The following is a 23,388-nucleotide window of genomic DNA, read 5'->3' as shown; positions in this document are numbered from 1 at the left end:
AATCGGCCTCGCAGGTGGAGGAGGTGGTCAAGAAGGCGTATGGTGTACTGGCCTTCATTAATCGAGGGATTGAGTTTAGGAGTCGGGAGGTAATGCTGCAACTTTATAAGACCCTTGTCAGGCCTCATTTGGAGTACTGTGCGCAGTTCTGGTCGCCTCACTATAGGAAGGATGTGGAAGCTATTGAAAGGGTACAGAGGAGATTTACAAGGATGTTGCCTGGACTGGGCGGCATGCCTTATGAAGTTAGGTTGAGGGAGCTGGGACTTTTCTCCCTGGAGAGACGAAGGTTGAGAGGCGACCCGATAGAAGTTTATAAAATGTTGAGAGGAATGGATAGGGTGGATTCTCAGAGGCTATTTCCCCGGGTTGAAATGGTCGCTACGAGAGGACACAGATTTAAGGTGCGGGGAGGGAGGTTCAGAAGTGATGTTAGGGGTAAGTTTTTCACTCAGAGAGTGGTGAGTGAGTGGAATCGGCTGCCGTCAGTGGTGGTGGAGGCGAACTCGCTGGGGTCTTTTAAAAGACTTCTGGATGAGTATATGGGGTTTTATGGGATTGGGGGTTATAGATAGGTCTATAGGTTGGTAGGTGTTGATGTGTTCGGCGCAACTCGTGGGCCGAAGGGCCTGTTTGTGCTGTAGTGTTCTATGTTCTATGCTCAGTTTTTAATTTCATTGGACCGAAGTATCATGTGTGTAATCTATAAACATTCTGATTGGTTTGTGTCCAGCCGAGATGGGCTGAGGAACTGTATAAGAATTGATGATTTTTTTGCTGGGTGGAGTTGGACATGGTCAGTCCATGTGGATTCTCCCCGCTGGCGTAACTTTATAAACTGTTTGTTGATTGAATCAGGCTCGAGTGTGGAATGATTCTTCTGAGTTCATTCTCCCAAACAACCATAAAATCAGCTCTTAATGCAACCATGCATTCCTTTTAAATATATAATAAATCCCCAATTACTTACACCACCTTCTCTCATTACCTTAGACAGAGGGGGGACAGTGGCACAGTGGTTAGCACTGCTGCCTCACAGTGCCAGGGACCCAGGTTCAATTTCAGCCTTGGGTAACTGTGTGGAGTTTGCAAGTTCACCCATGTGTCTGTGTGGGTTTCCTCTGGGTGCTCAGGTTTCCTCCCACACTCCAAAGATGTGCAGGTTTGGTTGATTGCCCCTGGTGTTAAATTGCCCCTTCATGTCAGGAGGATTAGAGGGTAAATGTGTGGATTATGGGGATAGGGCTGGAGGGGGGAGGGGGGTGATTATTGTTGGTGCAGCCTCAATGGACCAAATTGCCTCTTTCTCACTGCAGTGATTCTATTCTATGAATACAATAGAACAGTTTCACACTATCCCTTTATCTGACACTATACAATCCTTTATTCAAATGTTGACGAACCCACTTCCTAATCAGAGCTTGAAGGTCTCTCTTGCCAGTACATTTATCTTCAGTGCACATCCTTTACATATACACTAATTAAGCTTTTACATTATATGACAAATAAAAACTCAGCCTTTTAGAAAACTACTGATTCATTAAATGTAACTCAACTAAGATTCAATTTATTCAATCCCAAATTACTGATTTGTATCTAATAAACACTACTCTTTAATCCAAACACACTGGTTTAAAAAGAAACTCAGTGGAAGACAATATTCTTCTTTCTTACTCGGACTGAACTATCAGCCTTATTCTTGAGGCAGATTTGACAGAATAGCTGATCAAAATGGAAGAAGAAATTATACAATTTCTACTCACTATGCAGCTTCCACAGCATTTAGGTGAAGTATTCATTTTTAAATTAAACTCTAATCAGGTGTTAGAGTTTAACTTGGCTTAACATAGAAACATCGACTACCTTGACCTTGTTACTTATAATGTATAACATGCCAGCATGGGAACATTGGGTGGAATGGCCTCCTTTTGTGCTCCTCGTTTGCATTGGAAGAAATTATACTTCCTACAAAGAGGGAGAAGCAGAGATGATGGAATGTTTCCTAAATAAAACTGGATGGGCATTTCAGGGAAATAGATCTCCAGGCATCCAAGGATGGACCGAGGAAATGGTTTGGTCTACAGCGAGCCGGCATTGACTCAAAGGGCTGAATGGTCCCTTTCCCAACATTAATGCCTGTCTGATCTAGAGAGAGAAATTTCAGCTGCTCCAGTCTCTCCAACTCACTGAAGTCCCTCATCCCTGGAGTCATTCTCGTAAATCTCCTCTGCACTCTCTCTAAGAACATCACATCTTTCCTAAAGTGTGGGGCCCATATATAGGCTTCTATTCTAGAGGGATAGAATTGAAAAGCAGGGAAATTCTGTTCAAGTTGTTTAGACAGTAAATAGTCTGACAACACCAGGTTTTAGTCCAACCTATTTATTTGATAATATACTCACTAGCTTTCGGGGTTACCTCGAAAGCTAGTGAGAATATTATCAAATAAATAGGTTGGACTAAAACCTGGTGTTGTCAGACTTTTTACTGTGTTTACGCCAGTCCAACGCCGGCATACCCACATCATAACTTGTTTAGAACCAGGGTTAGACTACACAGGGAGCACTGTCAACATTTATAATCTCCATTTAGTAAAAGGAAATAGAGACACTGGAGAAGGAGCAACAAAGATTCACAAGAATAATCCCAGAACTGAGAGCATTTAACCCTCAGAAAAGGCTGGGGCTGCTTTTCTCTAGAAAGGAGAAGACTGAAGGGTGACCTGATGGAAATTTTTAAGATTGTGAAGGGGTTCAATAATCCAATAGGGGTTTCAGTGAGAAACCTCTTTACCCAGCGAGTGGTGAGAATGTGGAACTCACTACCACAGCAAGTGGTTGAGGTGAACAGCATGAATACACTGAAGGGGAAGCTGGATACATACATGAGGGAGAAAGGAATAGAAGGATATGCTGATGGGGGGAGATGAAGTGAGGTGGGTGGAGGGTCATGTGGAACATAAACACTGACACAGACTGACTGAGCCGACTGGCCTGGCCCTGTGCTGTAGACTCAATGGAACAGAGACAAATGTATTTATTTTAGATCGATCTGTAGTGGTAGGAAAAACACTATTTACTGTCCAGGATTAAATAAATGTCCTTCATCAGTTTGTGTGGGTCATTTCAGTGGAAATGTACTTTCCCAGGCTCAAAGAGCATCAGCCCACTGGAAGCAAAATCATGAGACCAGCCAGTCCAGCAGAAAGAAACCCTCCGACCCTCCCACTTCACCCACTGTCAGAATGAACAGGGTTCAGTCCTGGATGTAATTAACAGCAGCAATAACAGCAGAATCCACAAGTGATCACTTGTGAGCTCGCTGGTGTCCGAACAGGAGTGATAAACTGGTGAATTTCTTCCCACACACAGCAGCTGTGAAAGGACTGGTGGATCATCAGTTCCTGAGAGCTTTTGAAACTATTCCCACAGTCAGAGCATTTAAAGGGTCTCTCCCGGGTGTGAGGGACATTGTGCATCAGCAGCTGGGGTATCGAGTGAATCCTTTCGCACACACAGAGCAGGTGAATGGTCTCTCCCAGAATGAACTCGCTGGTGTCTCCGCAGTGTGCACGCTCTTCCAAACCTCTTTGTGCAGAGACAGCAGCTGAACGGTCTCTCCCCAGTGTGACTGCGCTGGTGGTCTACCAGATGCTCAGAAATTTTGAAGCTACTCCCACAGTCAGAGCATTTAAAGGGTCGTTCCTGGGAGTGAGTGACTTTGTGTCTCTGCAGGCTGGATAACCGAGTGAATCTGTTCCCACACTCGGAGCAGGTGAACGGTCTCTCCCCGCTGTGAACTCGCTGGTGGGTTAGCAGGCTGGATGACTGAGTGAATCCCTTCCCACACTCGGTGCAGGTAAATGGTCTCTCCTCAGTGTGAAGACGTTGGTGTGTCAACAGGGTGTATGACTGACTGAATCCCTTCCCACACACAGAGCAGGTAAACGGTCTCTCCCTGGTGTGAACTCGCTGGTGTCTCTGCAGCGTGGATGATCTCTTAAACCTCTTTGAGCAGAGAGAGCAGCTGAACGGTCTGTCCTCAGTGTGAATGCGCTGGTGGGACACAAGTTCCCCAGAAATTCTGAACTCACTCCCACAGTCCGAGCATTTAAAGGGCCTCTCACTGGTGTGAGTGACTTTATGACTCAGCAGGTTGGATAAATTAGTGAATCCCTTCCCACACACAGAGCAGGTGAATGGCCTCTCTCCGGTGTGAACTCGCTGATGTGTCAGCAGGGCAGATAACTGAGTGAATCCCTTCCCACAGTCAGGGCAAGTGAATGGTCTCTCTCTGGAGTGAACTCGCTGGTGGTTCCGCAGGTTTGATGGTGATCTAAATCTCATTGAGCAGTGAGAGCAGCTGAATGGTCTGTCCTCAGTGTGAACTCGCTGATGGGACATCAGATCCCGAGAACTTTTGAAGCAACTCTCACAGTCAGAGCATTTAAAGGGTCTCTCATTGGTGTGAGTGACTTTGTGTGTCAGCAGGGCGGATGACCGAAAGAATCCCTTCCCACACACACTGCAGGTGAACGGTCTCTCCCCAGTGTGAATTCATTGGTGTGCCCGCAGTTCAGAGGACCGAGTGAATCCCTTCCCACACATGGAGCAGCTGAACGGTCTCTCCCCGGTGTGAACTCGCTGGTGTCTCCGCAGTGTGGATGACCATTTAAATTTCATTGTGCAGTGAGAGCAGCTGAATGGTCTCTCCTCACTGTGACTGCGCTGGTGGGACATCAGCTCTCCAGAGCTTTTGAATTCGCTCCCACAGTCAGAGCATTTAAAGGGTCTCTCATTGGTGTGAGTGAGATTGTGACTCAGCAGGTGGGAGAACTTAATGTATCCCTTCCCACAGACTGAGCAAGTGAAGGGTCTCTCCCGAGTGTGACTGCGTTGATGAATTTCCAAATCACAGGGCAACATGAATCCTCGTCCACAATCGTCACATTTCCACAGTTTCTCCATGGCGCATGTGTCCTTGTGTCTCTCCAGGTTTGAAGATCAGTTGAATCCTTGTCCACACACAGAACACGTGTATGGTCTCTCTCCACTGTAACAGTGTAATATTGTTTCAGCCTGTGTAACTGGGTAAAGTTCTTTCCACTATCAGTGCACTGGAACACCCTCACTCGGGTGTGATCAAGTCACACTGATGTTTAAAATCTCCTTAAGCAAACAGATCAGAGAAACATTGCTTTTCTAGATTCAAAGCTTGATGATATTCAGGTCCCAATAAATCGAATGACTCTGTCAAATCTTGATGTGACGTTTAGTTTGAAATTTCTGTCTGTAAATCCTCACCTCTTGATATCTATGAAAGGAATTTACAACAGACATCAGTGTCAGTACAGGATAGAAATTCAGAACACACGATTCTAGTGTCTATGGAACATTCATTCCTTTCTCATTCCCCAAAAGCTGTCAATCTCCATCCCACACACTGTCCCTCAATTCTCACTCTGCTCTCCTGCATATACAACCTCCCAAGTCTATTGATTCAGGCTGATTAACGGATCCATGCTGACTACTTTCTGTATTGGACACAGAGATATGAAAATCTACGTGTAACGACCGGCCTACACGCTCGGAATTAAAATCTGTGCCATATGCGGGACTGAATTACTGGATTGGGAGAAGAGAAGGATGTGGGGAAGATTTTTACTTCAGTACAGAAAGGTCATTACCTGGAACCCGCTGCCTCATGCAAATGACCCATGATTAATCTTCAAGCTGACAGCCACGTTAAAGTTTTACATTTGGATATAAATGAGCAGACTGATGATGTGTGTAATACACTGGATTACCTGGTTACAGACACGTGAAGAATGTGAGGAGGGTTTTTATTTAGGCAGCGGGTGGTGACCTGGAAGTTCAAAATTGAAGCTGAAAATGGAAAGGGGAGGAAAGAAAGTATTTTACTCACAGATGGTGGAGAAAGGAGGAGGTTTGAGTCTGTCTGAAGCTCAATCTTCATTCAGAGAGAGAGCAGCAGCTTTGCTGGGTAGGAATGAACAAGCTCATTGTCCAACTTCCGCATTCAGGGAGCTCTGACTGGCTGGAGGACCAGACTCCTTCCGGTCCTCCAACTCTTTCCATTGGTTAACACTTCAGCATGAGGGCCGGGGGAACGGGGAGCACATGCACATGCGCAGCTTCCCCACTCTCTTGGACATGCGCAGTCCCGGGCTGGAGGGAGGGGGAGATCCCCGAATGGCTTCTCGCTCTGGCCGGAGCCGCCAGCCGCTTGTCTGGAAACCTTGGCTCGAGGAGGGGGAGGGGCAGGGGAACAATGGGTGGGGGCGGGGCTCCCGGGAGGGGAACAATGGGTGGGGCGGGGCTCCCGGGAGGGGAACAATGGGTGGGGGCGGGGCTCCCGGGAGGGGAACAATGGGTGGGGGCGGGGCTTCCGGGAGGAGAACAATGGGTGGGGGCGGGGATCCCGGGTCCGCGCGCCGGAGATCCCACCCCCTGTAAACTTGCTCCTGTCTGCAACATCTGTGAGTGAAACACTTTCCTCTCTCCCCCTTTCCATTTCTCATTCTGGGGGAAACTGGGGACTTGCAGCAACTGAAGGGCAAGGGAGTGAATCCAGTCTGTGCATTCCACAGGTGAGAACTCTCCATTCACCTGACGAAGGGGCAAACCCTGAAAGCTTGTGGGTTTATTATCAAATAAACTGGTTGGACTTTAACCTGGTGTGAGACTTCTTACTGCATTCCACACATTGTCAGTCCAGTCAGATAGACAGATATCTGTCTGGCAGCCTGCATGGAGATTTTCAGCTCTCTGTGTCCAGGACAGGATGTGGAGATTCCGGCATTGGACTGGGGTAAACACAGTAAGAAGTCTCAGTAAGAAACCCCGAAAGCTTGTGGGTTTACTATCAAATAAACTGGTTGGACTTTAGCCTGGTGTTGTGAGACTTCTTACTGTGTCCAGGACAGGAAGCAGTGAGCATTGGAGATGATGGCATAGTGGTATTGTCACAGACCCAGTGTGACGTACTAGGGACCTGCTTCAAATCCCACCACTGTAGATGGTGAAATTTGAATTTAGGGCGATACAGTGGTACAGTGGTTAACACTGTGGCCTCACAGCACCAGGGACCGGGGTTCAGTTCCAGCCTTGGCTTACTGTCTGTGTGGAGTCTGTACATTCTCCCGTGTCTGTGCGGGTTTCCTCTGGGTGCTCCGGTTTCTTCCCACAGAGTGAAGATGTGTGGGTCAGGTGGATTGGCAATGCTAATTTGACTTTAGTGTCGGTGTAAATACATGGGGATAGGACCTGGGATTGTGATTGGTGCAGACTCAGTGGACCGAATGGCCTCCTTCTGTACTGTAGAGATTCTATGATTCTAATTGATTCTATGATCTGTCAATCAGCACCTTCAGGAGAATTGGGAGGGGGAATATTAGATACAGCAGGGTGAGTGGGATGGAGATTTATGGCTTTCAGGGAACAAGAGAGGAAAGAATGAATGTTCCATGGAAACTAGAATTGTCTGTTCTGAATTTCTAGCCTGTGCTGACAGTGATTATTTTTGTAAACCCCTTTCACAGGATACCAGAAGGTGGAGGATTTGCAGACAGATATCTCAAATCAAATATTAAGTCAAGATCTGACAGAGTCACTCAGTTCATTGGGACCTGAATATTATCAGCCTTTAATTCTAGAAGGAGAAATATTTCTCTCTTCTGTCTACTTCTAAAGACTTTAAACATCAGTGTGACTGGGACGTTACTGAGAGACACACAAACATCCGAGTGAATGTCCCATTGCACTGGCTGACTGTGGAAAGAGCTTTAACCAGTTACGCAACCTGAAAATACATCGCAGCATTCACAGCAGGGAGAAACTATCCTGTTCTGTGTGAGATTTAACTGATTGTTTGACCTGGAGAATCACAAGGACACCCACACCATGGAGAAACCGTGGAAATGTGCGGAATGTGGGAAGGGATTCAGGTTCCCATTTCAGCTGGAAATTCATCAACGCAGTCACACTGGGGAGAGACCGTTTACCTGCTCTGTGTGTGAGAAGGGATTCATTCAGTTATCCAGGCTGCGTGCACACAATCTCACACACACCCAGGAGAGACCCTTTAAATGCTCTGACTGTGGGAGTGGTTTCAAAAGCACTGCAGAACTTGTAACCCACCAGCGCATTCACACTGGGGAGAGACCGTTCAAATGCTCTCACTGCTCGAAGGGATTTAAAAGGTTATACACTCTGCAGAGACACCAGCGAGTTCACACGGGGGAGAGACCATTCACCTGCACTGAGTGTGGGCAGGGATTCACTCAGTCATCCGATCTGCGGACACACCAACGAATTCACACTGGGGAGAAACCATTCATCTGCTCTGTGTGTGGGAAAGGATTCAATGATTCATCCACCCTGCGGGCACACCAACAAGTTCACACTGGGGAGAGACCATTCAAATGCACTCTGTGTGGGAAAGGATACATTCACTCTGCCGACCTGCAGACACACCAGCGAATTCATACTGGGGAGAAGCCATTCAGTTGCTCTCATTGCACAAAGAGGTTCCATCGGTCGTCCGATCTGCAGACACACCAGTGAGTTCACCCTGGGGAGAGACCGTTCAGTTGCTCTCACTGCACAAAGAGGTTTCATCGGTCATCTGACCTGCTGAAACATCAGCCAGTTCACACTGGGGAGAAACCATTCACCTGCTCCATGTGTGGGAAGGGATTCACTCAGTCATCCAGCCTACGGGTACACCAGCGGGTTCACACCAGGGAGTGACTGCTCACCTGCTGTGTGTGTGGGAAGGGATTCACTCAGTCAGTAAACTTGGTGAGATACCAGCAAGTTCACAAGTGATTACAGTTCTGGGATTATTCTTGTAAATCTTTGTTGTGCCTTTTCCTGTGTCTCTATTTCCTTTTTCTAAATGGAGATCGCAAATGTTAACATGTGTTAACATCCCTCACCCTGTGTAATCTTGTGATGAAAATATAGACTGGTTCAGTGAAATGTATATCACAGGTAGAATTGATATCTAATGAGGACTTTATACTTTAGAATTGAATAAAGGGTGCATTGTTACTACAGGTAAAGAAGGGCTAAAATCCTCACCCAGAACCCTTTTCACACACACGTGGACATCTCTGAATCTGACGTACACCAAATGGAACATTACACAAGGGGCTGGAATTCACTGGAATTTCTTAACAACCTTTCAATAGAGATGTCCTGGTACAGACAGTGACAAAGGACACAACAGACAGCAAGAATCAGGAGGAACCTTTAACCCAGAGAATGTTCATGACTTTGTTCAGGACACTGGTGCCAGGCTTGTGTCTGTCTTTATGAGCACATAAAACCCAAAGATGTGCGGGATAGGTGGATTGGCCATGCCAAATTGACCCTAGTGTTAGGGGGAATTAGCAGGGTAAATGTGTAGGATTGCAGGAATAGGGCTTTGATGGGATTGTGGTGAGTACAGACTCGGTGGACCAAATGGCCTCCTCCTACACTGTAGGGATCCTATGATTCTATGAATACTATTAGACATGTTTCAAATGGTGTTACCTGCATTTATAAACCCATTAAATTCTGTTGTGGACTGAATGAGTCGCCAATATCCGCACAGTGTCAAAATACAAACATTTCTTTCCTCTCATTGCATCCTAAACTACAACAGTTCTGATTTCCTAAAACATTTCAGGCTGAGATCAGAGTGAAGATAATACAGCTGCAACACCGAGGTTCGGATAATGTTCAGCAACAAACTCCAATCATGCAGACATCCCTCACCCTAAATGAGAAGGTTTGATTAATGTTCCTGCCCGGTTTCAAACTGGGGACCTTTCGCGTATTAGGCGAGTGTGATAACCAGTACACTACAGAAACAACTAACTGCACCCGGGATCCAATCGGCCTGTCTGCGATGTTCAACTCTGCTGTGCTGCTGCAGGGTCTGATGTTTCGACTGAGAACCCCTGTCACTTAATACAAGAAGACAACCGTTAATTTCCACCTAATGTCTCAACTTATCTTGAACTTCAAAATTTAAAAGTGTTCACCCAACAAATGTCTAAGGGAGCAATGATTTCTGCTCAATCATTAATGCATCATTCTCATCTTCGAATAATTTCATTCAATTTTACCCAGAATTGTTTCAAAGTATCATAGAATTCCTACAGTGCAGAAAAGGCCATTCTGCCCATCGAGTCTGCACCAACCCTCTGACAGAGGCCCCTCCACTACCCTATCCCATAACACCACACTTTTCTCGTGGCTAATCTTGCTCACCTGAGGGGCAATTTAGAACGGCCAATCCACCGAATCTGTGCATCTATATTCAACATTTAAAATCAGGACATTTACTTAACACAGATGTCCTCATTCTGAATTGAATATCTCTGGAATATGCAACATTGAATTGCAAACATGACTGATCAACAAAAGAAATCGATTCACTGGATAATACACATCTCATGGTGCTTATTTGAGATTGGCCACAGTCAGCTTTTAACCAAAGTAAAATATCTTTCAAGGGAGGAGATTTAAGAATGATCTGTTAGTTATATTTGATCCTCATTATTTTCGATGTGAAACATTCTGGTGCCTAAATCACATTCATCTAAAGGAAAGTCTAGCAGATCTCATCTGAGTCTCGATTTCCTCATCTGCCTGAGTGATTTTTCCTATTTCTTTATAATGATAATTTTAAAAAGATGGTTTCGCACCATTGTGCGCCATTTCCTCTCATTCAGTTGCAGTATCACTTCTGTCTGTCTTTATGAGACATAAACAGTCTAATGAGGAGCTGGTTAGGTGGATTGGCCATGTCAAATTGACCCTTGTGTTCAGGGAGAAGCAGGGTAAATGTGTGGAGTTACGGGACTAGGGCTTGGGTGGGAATGGCCTCCTTCTGCACTATAGGGATTCTATAATTCAATCAGTATTACTAGATGTGTTTCAGATGGTGATTAACTATGTTTGCCTGCATCTGTGAACCCACTGAATTCTGTTGTGGACTGAACAAGTTGCTAATATGCGTACAGAGTTAAAAATACAAACATTTCTTTCCTCTCATTGCATCCTAAACTACAACATTTCTGATTTTGCTTGAAGTTTTTGAGGCTGAGGTCAGGGAGCTCATTGCTAGTTGCCCTTGAGGAGGTGATGGTGGGCTATGTTCCTGAATTGCTGCAGACCACGTGTTGTGGGTTGACCCACAATGCTGTTAGGAAGGGAATTCTGAGATTTTGACCCAGCGACCATGAAGGAATACCAATATATTTCCAAGTCAGGGCGGTGAGTGGCTTGGAGGGGAACTTGCAGGTGGTGATGCTCCCATGTATCTGCTGTCCTTGTCCTTCTAGATGGAAGTGGTCGCGGGTTTGGAAGATGCCGTCTGAGGACCTTTGGTGAATTTACCCTGCTAATCCCTGTGATAGTGAGGGGCAATTTGGCATGGCCAATCAACCTAATTGGCAGATGTTTGGTGTGTGGGTAGAAACCGGAGCACCCGGAGGTAACCCGGGCAGACATGAGGAGAATGTGAAAACTTCACCCAGGCACTCACCCAAGGCAGTAACTGAACCTGAGACAGCAGTACTGACCACTGTGCCTCCAATTATCAAATAATTAACAGAGATATGTATTATTCCAGATTCTAAATTGCTGTAATAGATTGTGCATTACTGCTTTGAACAGCAGAAAATTCAACAATGCAGGTAGGCCAGTTTGGAGAAGGAAACAGGTAAATATTGTATTCACTTATTGCAATGCCATTGATTGAAATCTGAAAACACACGTGATAGTTGGTGGCAGACCAATTTCTGAGCAGGTATTTCTGTCTCTGGTAAAGGATTTCTCAGACTGCAGTTGCAGTTATTGTGGAACAAGGTTACTGCTCATTATTCATGTCTAAATCAATAATGCCTTCCCAGTTTAAATCCATCATTTCAATTCTGTAACCGAGATGTTCTAATGGACACACTGACGAGGATGTTGCTGATGATGAAACAATGATTCTCACTAACATGTCAGAGTGGAGTGAAGAGGACACAGTGGAACGGTCAGCTACTGAAATGCCCTTTGAAGAGAAAAGCAACATCACCTCAAACTGAAGCTTCGACTCAAATTGTTCTCACTGTTATGCGTTCCGTTAGGGTCAATGCTCTGACACCCTCTACAGTGCATAGAAACATAGACATACAGAAACATAGAAAACAGAAGCAGTAATCGTCCATTTGGCCCTTCGAGCCTGCTGCCCCATTCATTTTGATCTTGGCTGATCACCAAATTTAATATCCTAATACCGTCTTCCCCCCATATCCCTTTAGCCCCAAGAGCTATACCTAATTTCTTCTTGAAATCACACAACGTTTGGGCCACAACTACTTAATATGGTAGTGAATTCCCCACAGTCACCATTCTCTGAGTGAAGAAATTTCTCCTCACCTCAGTCCTAAAATGTTTAAACTTTATCTTCAAACTGTGACCCCTAATTCTGAACTCTCCCACCATCGGGAACATTCTTTCTGAATCTACTGTCTGACCCTGTTAGAGTGTTATAAGTTCTATAAGATCCCCTCTCTCTCTTCTAAACTCCAGTTAATATAATCCTAACCGAGTTAGTCTCTACTTATATTCGGCTTTGTCACTAGTCTGCTGTGGTTCTGATTGGTCCAAACAGCACATGATCAGTCCCCAATTGGTCAAATGGTGCATGATCAATGTCTGATTGGTCCCTGAAGGATATTGGTCGTATTGCTGATGTCACTTCCCATTAAATCATAGAAATCATCGAATCCCCACAGTGCAAGAGGAGGCCATTTGGTCCATCGAGTCTGCACTAACCACAATCCTCCCCAATCCCTGTCCCTGTCACCTCACATATTTACCCTGCCAGTGCCTCTGACACTAAGGAGCAGTATGGAATGGCCAATCAACCTAAAGCACACATCTTCGGAATGTGGGAGGGAACTGGAGCTCCCGGAGGAAACCCATGCAGACACGGGGAGAACATGCAAACTCCACAAAGACAGTGACCCAAGGCTGGAATTGAACCTGGGTCCCTGGTGCAGTGGGGCGGCTGTACCATTGTGCCGCCCCAGTCACCTTGCTGATATCACTCATGCTGATCCCACTAATCTCCTTCCCTCACACGGCAGCCACAGAACTGGCCCTGATTCTGGATAAAATCCCTGCAGCTGCAAAGTCAGGACCCGTAAGGTCTGATTTGGGCCTTGCGGATTCAGCGGGTGTTTGTGAAGCCTCCACTCCCTCCCCACCCCGGCTCCAGGCTCCATTCCTCCCTCCCCGCCCCCACTCTCACCCTGGCTCCCAGTTCCATTCCTCCCTCCCCACCCCGGCTCCCGGCTCCATTCCTCCCTCTCCACCCCGGCTCCCGGCTCCATTCCTCCCTCCCCACCCCGGCTCCCGGCTCCATTCCTCCCTCCCCACCCCGGCTCCCGGCTCCATTCCTCCCTCCCCACCCCGGCTCCCGGCTCCATTCCTCCCTCCGCCCCACCAACTCTCATCCGCTGCCCATTCTCCTTTTCAAATCCCTGCTCACAGCCCATTTCAGCTCACAATTGGTCGGCCAAGCCAGATCGTGCTTTCCACCAGGGTCCCACTCCCCATTGCTACTCAACGGACTCATGACCAGTTTCTACAGAAACTCCAATAAACCATACCATTCTCCCTGCTACGGGCAATAATCAGCTATTGAACAGTGAAAGTTAAAAGCATTGCTGAAAGAAATGGGATTGAGAAGTTAATTGTGAAGGTCCATATGATATTTTGTTTGTCGAAAACAAAAATAATCACGTGGAAATGAAGAAGAAACACAATATCTGTGTTAGCATAACAATCATTGTGAAACGTGCAAAATGAAAAGTTCAGACAACTGGATGGAGAATAAACGCTGTGTTTGATTTTATCCAACAGGGACAAGATGTGGATGGTCAGCCTGCCCTTGGACTGTGTCCAGGCTGAAGTTCTGTTCCTGCCGTACTATCCTCCCCCGGATTGTCCTTTCTGAGGTTCAGAAAGGAAATCTACAATAATGCCTTTAAACAAGAGCTGATTTAATTGAGATATATCCAGAATATTAAACTTCAGTTCAATTATCAGCAGAAAAAAACACAACAGTCAGAATAGACATGGTTTAGTGACAAATGTGATTAACAGCAGCAATAACAGTTTAATCCAACTCCTGTAGTCACTTGAGAACTTGCTTAGTATCTAACCAGGGTGTTTGACTGAGCAAATCCCTTCCCACGCACACAGCAGGTAAACAACTTCTCCCCAGGGTGAACTTACTGGTGTCTCAGAAAGTTGAATGAACTGGCGAATCACTTCCCACATTTGGAGCAGGTGAATGGCCTGTCCCCAGTGTGTGTACCTGTGTGGCAATGCTTCATGCCTCCTTTCATAAATGGAGACTGAACATCTGAGTATTTCCCGAACCTTCCCACTTTAAGACTTGTGATTCCTGACATGTCTGAATTTACATCTCCAGTGTGGTCTCCAGAATACTGGGATAATATCCATACAATAAAAAGGAAAACACATGGATGTTATGGAGTCCTGGTCCTGCCGGCAGATCTTTGGGATCTGGAAAGAGAGCAGCATAGAACATAGAACATTACAGCGCAGAACAGGCCCTTTGGCCCACGATGTTGCGCCGACCCTCTAACCTAAACCAAACCCTTTCCATCCATAAACCTATCCACAAATAAATCTATCAGCAAGCAGAACTTCAGACAATAAATCTGATCAACCCCAGTGTCACGTGCTGGTAAATACAGGAGGAGGAGGATAGAGCAGATCAAAGCAAGGCTGAAGAGATGGTGCAAGGAGAGTTTTAGATTCCTGGCACATTGGGATTGGTTACAGGGAAGGTGGAATCTCTTCATGCCGGATGACACCAATCTCCTCCTGTCTGATATAAACCAACCCCACAGTCACTGACACCAATCTCCTCCTGTCTGATACAAACCAACCCCACACTCACTGACACCAATCTCCTCCTGTCTGATATAAGCCAACCCCACAGTCACCGACACCAATCTCCTCCTGTCTGATATAAACTAACCCCATACTCACTGACACCAATCTCCTCCTGTCTGATATAAACCAACCCCACAGTCACCGACACCAATCTCCTCCTGTCTGATACAAACCAACCCCACAGTCACCGACACCAATCCCCTCCTGTCTGATACAAACCAACCCCACAGTCACCGACACCAATCTCCTCCTGTCTGATATAAACCAACCCCACAGTCACTGACACCAATCCCCTCCTGTCTGATACAAACCAACCCCACAGTCACCGACACCAATCTCCTCCTGTCTGATACAAACCAACCCCACAGTCACCGACACCAATCTCCTCCTGTCTGATACAAACCAACCCCACCGTCACCGACACCAATCCCCTCCTGTCTGATACAAACCAACCCCACAGTCACTGACACCAATCCCCTCCTGTCTGATATAAACCAACCCCACAGTCACTGACACCAATCTCCTCCTGTCTGATACAAACCAACCGCACAGTCACCGACACCAATCTCCTCCTGTCTGATATAAGCCAACCCCACAGTCACTGACACCAATCCCCTCCTGTCTGATATAAACCAACCCCACAGTCACCGACACCAATCTCCTCCTGTCTGATATAAACCAACCCCACAGTCACCGACACCAATCTCCTCCTGTCTGATACAAACCAACCCCACAGTCACTGACACCAATCCCCTCCTGTCTGATACAAACCAACCCCACAGTCACTGACACCAATCTCCTCCTGTCTGATACAAACCAACCCCACAGTCACTGACACCAATCCCCTCCTGTCTGATATAAACCAACCCCACACTCACCGACACCAATCTCCTCCTGTCTGATATAAACCAACCCCACAGTCACCGACACCAATCTCCTCCTGTCTGATACAAACCAACCCCACAGTCACTGACACCAATCTCCTCCTGTCTGATACAAACCAACCCCACAGTCACTGACACCAATCCCCTCCTGTCTGATACAAACCAACCCCACAGTCACTGACACCAATCTCCTCCTGTCTGATATAAACTAACCCCACAGTCACTGACACCAATCTCCTCCTGCCTGATATAAACCAACCCCACAGTCACTGACACCAATCTCCTCCTGTCTGATATAAACTAACCCCACAGTCACCGACACCAATCTCCTCCTGCCTGATACAAACCAACCCCACAGTCACCGACACCAATCCCCTCCCCTCAGTTAATTTGATTTAGTTTACTTGTTGAGTCAAAAAGATTGACACCAAATCCCCTCCTGTCTGATTATAATGTAGCCTCTTTCTCAGAAAGAATATACAAAAGTTAATTATTTCAATTGGACCTGTCTTCATTCTTGAGCTGAGGGGATTTCTGTACCAAACTGGAGGGGTAACATTTGGAGACTCTCAATTCTCCACCAACTCCCATCCCCCTTCTTTCTGGTGGATAATGGAGGTATCACTGTGTATAATGTAGAAGTCAGTAAGAATTGTCAGCAAGGATTGATCAGCGCTTTCTGATTGGAGATGTTCATTAGTGGAGCCTCTCAGACAGTGATTTGTGGAGCTTGTCCTGAAGATCAATTTAGGATTGAAGTAAAAGTTTAATATTTGTGGCAAAATGATTGCTGGTGGAATTCTCTGAATTCAGGGGAATGATTGCAGACACACACTCTTAAAGGGAGACTAGAGGCCCAAGAACGTAAGCAGCTGATTAACTAGAATCCTAAACTCCAGCCCGTACTATATTTGGTAACATCAGAGAGACAAACTTGAAACGTCAGAATGAACAAGGATCCACCCTGGGTATGATGAACACCAGCAACATCAGTGGAATCCAAACCCTTTAGTCACTTGTGAACTTGCTGGTGTGTCAGCAGATGGGCTAGCTGACTGAATCCCCTCTCACACATGGAACAAATGAATGGTCTCTCACCAGTGTGAACTCGCTGGTGTGTCAGAAGGTTTGATGAATTAGTGAATCCCTTCTCACACACAGAACAGGTGAATGGCCTCTCCCCACTGTGAACTCGCTGGTGTGTCAGCAGCTGGGATAACTGAGTGAATCCTCTCTCACAAACAGGACAGGTGAATGGCTTCTCTCCAGTATGAACTCTCTGGTGTACCAGAAGCTCAGATGACTGAGTGAATCCCTTCCCACACACACAACAGGGGAACGGTCTCTCCCCTGTGTGAAATCGCTGGTGTCTCAGCAGAGTGGTTGACTGAGTGAAACCCTTCCCACATACGGAGCAGGTGAATGGCTTCTCTCCAGTGTGACTGCGTCGATGAATTTCCAGCAGGGATGGGTATTTGAATCCCTTTCCACAATCCCCACATTTACATGGTTTCTCCACGTTGCCGACATCCTTGTTTCTCTCCAGGTTGGTTGACCAGTTCAAGCTTCGTACACAGTACACGTGGATTCTCTCTGCTTCAAATGTTGCAATATTTTATAGGCTATGCAATTTGTTAAAACAATCTTCCTTCACATTCAAAGACCAATGATACTCTCAATTCAATTCACTAAGAATCAATGCTAATGTGATGTTTGGTTTACGTTTCCCATCTCCAAATCCTCTGCTTCTAATAACCTGATGAAGGAGTTTAAAAAGTCATCACTGTCATTATAAGGTAGAAATTCCGAACAGATAGTTCTCTTTTGGTGGAATGTTTTCCACTTTCATTCCCCCAAATTAATTTGATCCTGAATTGATCCTAAATGAAATATTTTCTCCACAAATCCTCAGCTTCTAATATGTTGTCAATGGAGTTTACAAATGTAACCAATGACAGTTACATTTTGAACAAACAATTCAAATCGTATATCCCCATCCCACACACTCTTCCTCCCTGGAAATCCAAATTAAGTTTTGGTATTCTTTTGCGATCCTTTTAACAAAAATAATCAATTTTAACAAAATAACAAATTGAGCATAATTTCATTCATTACTTGTGAAAAACATGAATCTGAATCACTTTGACTGACCAGACAGAATAACAGAAGTTAACAGTAACAGTTACATGGGTATGATGGGTATAGAGGGATATGGGCCAAATGCAGGCAATTGGGAGTAGTTTAAGGGTTTAAACAAAAAGGATGGCATGGACTAGTTGGGCCGAAGGGCCTGTTTCCATGCTGTAAACCCCTATGACTCTAACCTTGTATCCAGAACTGTGTGTGTGGAGATTTTCTCAGAGCAGCCTTAGTCAGCTGGCGTTCACAATGGGTTTGCCTCCAGTATCAGGGACCCAGGTTCAATTCCCAGCTTGTGGAGTTTGCACTTTCCCCCTATGTTTACGTGGGTTTCCTCGGGTAGTCCGGTTTCCTCCCAGTCCAAAGGTTTGCAAGTTAGCTTGATTGCCCATGTTAAATTGACCTTAGTGTCAGGGGGATTAGCAGAGTAAATGTGTGGGGTTATGGGAATAGGGCCTACATGGGATTGAGGACAGTGCAGACTCAATGGCCTTCTTCTCAATTGTAGGGATCTTATGATTACCATCACTGAATCTAACTTTAAATTGCAGATTGTATTAATTGAATGGATTTGAAGCCTTATCCCCAGAACATTGTGCAGTAACACTGCCACTAAGTCAGTGTGTCAGCTTCTCTCTTTGCTGGAGATGGTTTGTGGGGAGAAGCCGGAAGCGGCGGATAGTGAGAGTGGAGAATGGTCATTGTAAACCCCGCCCCCCTACCCGCACTGACCTCTCACCCGATACCTCACAATGCCCAGGGACTGATTGACAGCAGCTCCGGGGCCAATAGGAGGAGAAGAAGAAGATGGACGACTGCGAGGGAACAGCTGGTCCTCCGACCAATCGGAGTGAGTGAGGGGCGGGACTGTGTGAAGCATGCGCAGTGTGGTTAATGGCGATGGAGAGATTCTCGGATCCACAATCAGTAAAGGTGGGAATGGCGGGGCGGAGGACGCGATGGACCAGGCGGGGGTTTGGAAAGGCTTCGTAAACATGTTACGTGAACCGCGGACCCTTAAAAAGAACCTACCGATATCAGAGGATGGTCCTAGCCCTTTGCGCAGAGCAGGGCCTCAGCATTCTCCCAGTTACAGACCCGGGTTAATCAGGGCCATTTTCATCGGGGCATAGCAACAGGGCGCATGCGCGTCCACCATCTTTATCGGGGCATAGCAGCAGGACGCAGGCGCGTCCGCCATATTTGTTTGGGGCGATGGTTTGGAATTGCCAGTGACAGAATGTGAACAACTTGACTATTTAACTGCTGCACCCTTCAACTTCCAATTTCTGACTGATGAGAACAACGATATCAGGGCAGTTGCAATCGTTTATATTCATATTGTGTCTTTAACATAATAAAACAGCCCCAGACAGTTTCTCAGAAGTGACACTTGATACTGAGCCATATTAGGACAGGTGACCAAAGGTTTCGTCAAAGAGGTGGGTTTTAAAGAAAGCAGAAGTGATGGACAGGCAGAGAGATTTAAAGAAGAGATTGCAGAGCTTGTGGCCTGTGCAACTGGAAGGATAGTTTGTAATGGTACAACGATTAAAACTGAGAATGCTGAAGAGGAATTAGATTACAGTAGAGATCTCAGAGGAGTGTGAGGCTGGAGAAGATTACTGACACAAGAATGATTGTAACCATGGAGGAAAACAAAGATAAGAACTTTCAAATTCTGATGCTTCTTAAAAGAAATCATTTGTAGATCAGCAAGCATAGGGGCGATGGGTGAACATGATTTGGTGTGAGTAAGCATATGAGCAGTTTAGGATGGTTTGGAGGGGGTTGCTTAATGTTGGAAGCCAGTTGAAACTGTATTGAAGTTGTTTAGTCTAGAGGTAAGAAAAGAATGGATGATGGTTTCTGCAGCGACATGGTGGCACAGTGGTTAGCACTGCTGCCTTACGGTGCCAGGGACCTGGGTTCAATTCCCAGCATGAATCACTGTCTGTTGGAGTCTTCACATTCTCCCCGTGTCTGTGTCGGTTTCCTCCCATACTCCAAAAGTATGTGGGTTAGGTTGGTTGGCTATGCTAAGTTGCCCCTTAGTGTCAGGGTAAATACATGGGGCTATGGGGATAGAGCCTAGGTGGGATTGTTGTTGGTGTGGGCTTTATGGGCCAAAAGGCCTCCTTCTGCATTGCAGAGATTCTTTGGTTGACTGAGGCTAAGGCAGAGTTGGGGGATGTTACTGAGGTGGAAGTAGATAATTTTGGCGATGATGTGGATATGTGGTCTAAAAGTCTTCTCAAGTAAGACATCATGGTTGTGAACAACTTAGTTCAGCTTCAGACATTTAACATGGAGAGGGTGAAGTCAGGTGTGAGGGTGGTGAAGTTTGTAGTGGGGACTGTAGACAGTAACTCCAGTCTTCCTGATATTTAAATGCTGGAAACTTCTGTAATTGATGTCAGACAACTCCGGATGTTGTATGAGTTGGACAGGAATTAGAAGGTGATGATCTTCACATGCACCTACTACCCTGGTCCAGCTAATGGTGGAGGTTGAGAGAGTGGGAGATTCTGTCAGAGTTCTGGTCAGGATGTAGATGTAGAGAAACCCCCTCCTTCACCCTCTGCTTCTTCCACCTCCCTCTCACCCCTCCAGTAGATATTGGTTTATGTGTCAGTCCAGACCAGGTGGCAGGTTTCCTTCCCTGAAGCACATGAGCGAATCAGTTGGGTTTTTATGACGATCCAGCAGCTTTCATGGTCACTTTTTCTTAATGCCGGCCCCACAAGTGACCCCATTCATTCAACTCAATTTCACAACCTGTTTTTGTGTGTTCTCTCTCAGTCACTTTTTTTCTGTTTTAAATCAGTTTCATCGTATCTTAGAAGATTAGGATTTGCAGTTGGGAAACTGAAACTAAACTCCACATCAGGATCTCACAGAGTCGCCTAATTTTTCGTAATCGGAATATCATTGGATTTTGGACATGGATGGAAAAAGCACCGTTCACAGTGAGGAGAAACCATACTCGTGTTCTGTGTGTGGACAAGGCTTCAACCAATCATCTGGCCTGTTAAAACATAAATGCAGTCATGATGGGGAGAAGCTGTGGAAATGTGGGGTCTGTGGGAAGGGATTCAATTACCCATCCCAGCTGGAAACCCATCGGCGTGGCCACACCAGGGAGAGGCCATTCACCTGCTCGGACTGCGGGAAGGGATTCACTAAGTTATCCACCCTGCAAAATCACCAGCGCACACACTGGGCAGAGGCCATTCACCTGCTCTGACTGTGGGAAGGGATTCACTCAGTCATCCACCCTGATTAAACACAAACTAATTCACACTGGGGAGAGACCATTCACCTGCCCTGTGTGTGGGATGGGATTCACTCAATCATCCACGCTGCTTACACACCAGCGAGTTCACACCAGGGAGAAGCAATTCACCTGCTCTGAGTGCGGAAAGGGATTCACTCACAAATCCACCCTGCTGACACACTGGCAAATTCACACCAGGCAGAGACCATTCACCTGCTCCCAGTGTGGAAAGGGATTTGTTAATTCATCCATCCTAATTACACACCAAAGAGGTCACACTGATGAGAGACCGTTTAAGTGTCTGGATTGTGGGAAATGTTTTAAAACCTCTCAGGAGCTGGTGTCCCATCAACAAGTTCACACTGACGAGAAACCATTCAGATGCTCTCACTGTGGCACTGGGTTCAGATGATCATCTCATCTCACTGTACATCAGCGGGTTCACACCGGGGAGAGACCATTCACCTGCTCCAAGTGTGGGAAGAGATTCACTCAGTCATCTGCATTGCTGAGACACCAGCAAGTTCACAAATAACTAGAGATTGGAGTTTGTTGTCAATCACATTGTGGTCTGCATCTGCTGATGTTCATAAATTTCAGGCCTGTTATAGAGGCTAATATTCTGAACAAAATTCAAATACACTGTCTTTGTGATAATGTATTCTCTGTTGTCTTTTTAAAATCTGTGAACGGTTCTCCTTTTGAAGGGCCTCTCTCCTGTCACTGTCACTTGAGAGGTAATGCTCGATAGACAAGCGGGACTGATGGTGGACAAGTCCCCAGGACCGGATGGAATGCATCCCAGGGTTCTGAAGGAAATGGCAGAGGTGATAGTGGATGCCTTAGTGATTATTTTCCAAACCTCGCTGGATTCCGGGGAAGTGCCGGAAGATTGGAAAACGGCTAATGTTACGCCACTGTTTAAAAAGGGTAGCAGGCAAAAGGCAGGGAATTATAGGCCAGTTAGTTTAACGTCTGTTGTGGGAAAAATGCTTGAATCCGTCATCAAAGAAGAAATAGCGAGACACCTTGAGAAGAATTGTTTGATAGAGCAGACGCAGCACGGATTTGTTAAGGGGAAGTTGTGTCTGACAAATTTATCGGAATTCTATGAGGATGTGACTAGTGCGGTGGACGGAGGGGAACTGGTGCATGTGGTGTTTCTCGATTTTCAGAAGGCGTTTGATAAAGTGCCGCACAAAAGGTTGTTACAGAAGGTTAGGGGGCATGGAGTTGGGGGTAAGGTGTTAATGTGGATAGAGGATTGGCTGTCTAATAGGAGGCAGAGAGTAGGTGTCAATGGGTGCTATTCGGATTGGCAGTTGGTGACCTGTGGAGGGCCCCAAGGATCGGTGCTGGGGCCTCAGCTATTTACCATTTATATAGATGATCTGGAGGAGGGAGCTGAGTGTAGGGTATTGAAATTTGCTGATGACACAAAGATAAGTGGAAAAGCAAATTGTGTGGAGGGTGTAGAAAGTCTGCAGAGGGATCTGGATAGGCTAAGCGAGTGGGCGAGGACCTGGCAGATGGAATACAATGTTGGCAAGTGTGAGGTTATCCACTTTGGCAGGAATAATAGCAGGAGGGACGACTATTTAAAGGGCGAAAAGCTGCAGCATGCTATGGTGCAGAGGGACCTGGGGGTCCTTGTGCATGAGTCGCAAAAACCCAGCCTGCAGGTGCAGCAGGTGGTCAGGAAGGCGAATGGGATGCTGGCCTTTATAGCGAGGGGGATAGAATATAAAAGCAGGGAGGTCTTGCTGCAACTGTACAGGGCACTGGTGAGGCCGCAGCTGGAGTAGTGTGTGCAGTTTTGGTCGCCGCACTTGCGCAAGGATATCTTGGCCTTGGAGGGAGTGCAGAGGAGGTTCACTAGGTTGATGCCGGAGTTGAGGGGGTTGAACTATGAAGAGAGGCTGAATAGACTGGGCTTGTACTCGTTAGAGTTTAGAAGAATGAGGGGAGATCTCACTGAAACATACAAGGTGATGAATGGGATGGATAGGTTAGAGGTGGAGAGGCTCTTCCCGCTCAGAAAGGACAGTAGGACTAGAGGGCACAGCCTCAAGATAAGGCGGGGGGGCGG

The 23,388-nt window shown here is 46.3% G+C and overlaps 1 protein-coding gene and 1 pseudogene across 2 annotated transcripts; one reads left to right on the top strand and one right to left on the bottom strand.

The window, feature by feature from the left end:
• Positions 1-2,534: 2,534 nt before the first annotated feature.
• On the bottom strand, positions 2,535-16,905 carry LOC145362513 (uncharacterized). 2 transcript variants are annotated; one of them, XM_080218534.1, is made up of 2 exons: positions 16,389-16,905; positions 2,535-5,313 (listed from the first exon to the last, which is right to left on the bottom strand). In XM_080218534.1, the coding sequence occupies exon 2, from the start codon at positions 4,401-4,403 to the stop codon at positions 3,441-3,443; it is 963 nt and encodes a 320-aa protein (XP_080074660.1). In that variant the 5' UTR covers positions 4,404-5,313; positions 16,389-16,905; the 3' UTR covers positions 2,535-3,440. The 2 variants fall into 2 exon arrangements, with proteins under 2 accessions (XP_080074660.1, XP_080074659.1); XM_080218533.1 differs by lacking the exon at positions 16,389-16,905 and adding an exon at positions 5,926-5,999.
• On the top strand, positions 7,568-21,928 carry LOC145362458 (uncharacterized; annotated as a pseudogene).
• Positions 21,929-23,388: the final 1,460 nt, after the last annotated feature.

Source organism: Carcharhinus amblyrhynchos, unplaced genomic scaffold (assembly GCF_965287045.1).
Source record: "Carcharhinus amblyrhynchos unplaced genomic scaffold, sCarAmb.v2.hapA scaffold_38, whole genome shotgun sequence".
NCBI classification, from domain to species: Eukaryota; Metazoa; Chordata; class Chondrichthyes; order Carcharhiniformes; family Carcharhinidae; genus Carcharhinus; species Carcharhinus amblyrhynchos.
This window is presented reverse-complemented; position numbering and strand designations above follow the sequence as displayed.

Excerpts from the sequence above, each read along its gene's own strand:
- LOC145362513 (XM_080218534.1), bottom strand. The coding sequence starts at position 4,403 with ATGTCCCATCAGCGAGTTCACACTGAGGACAGACCATTCAGCTGCTCT.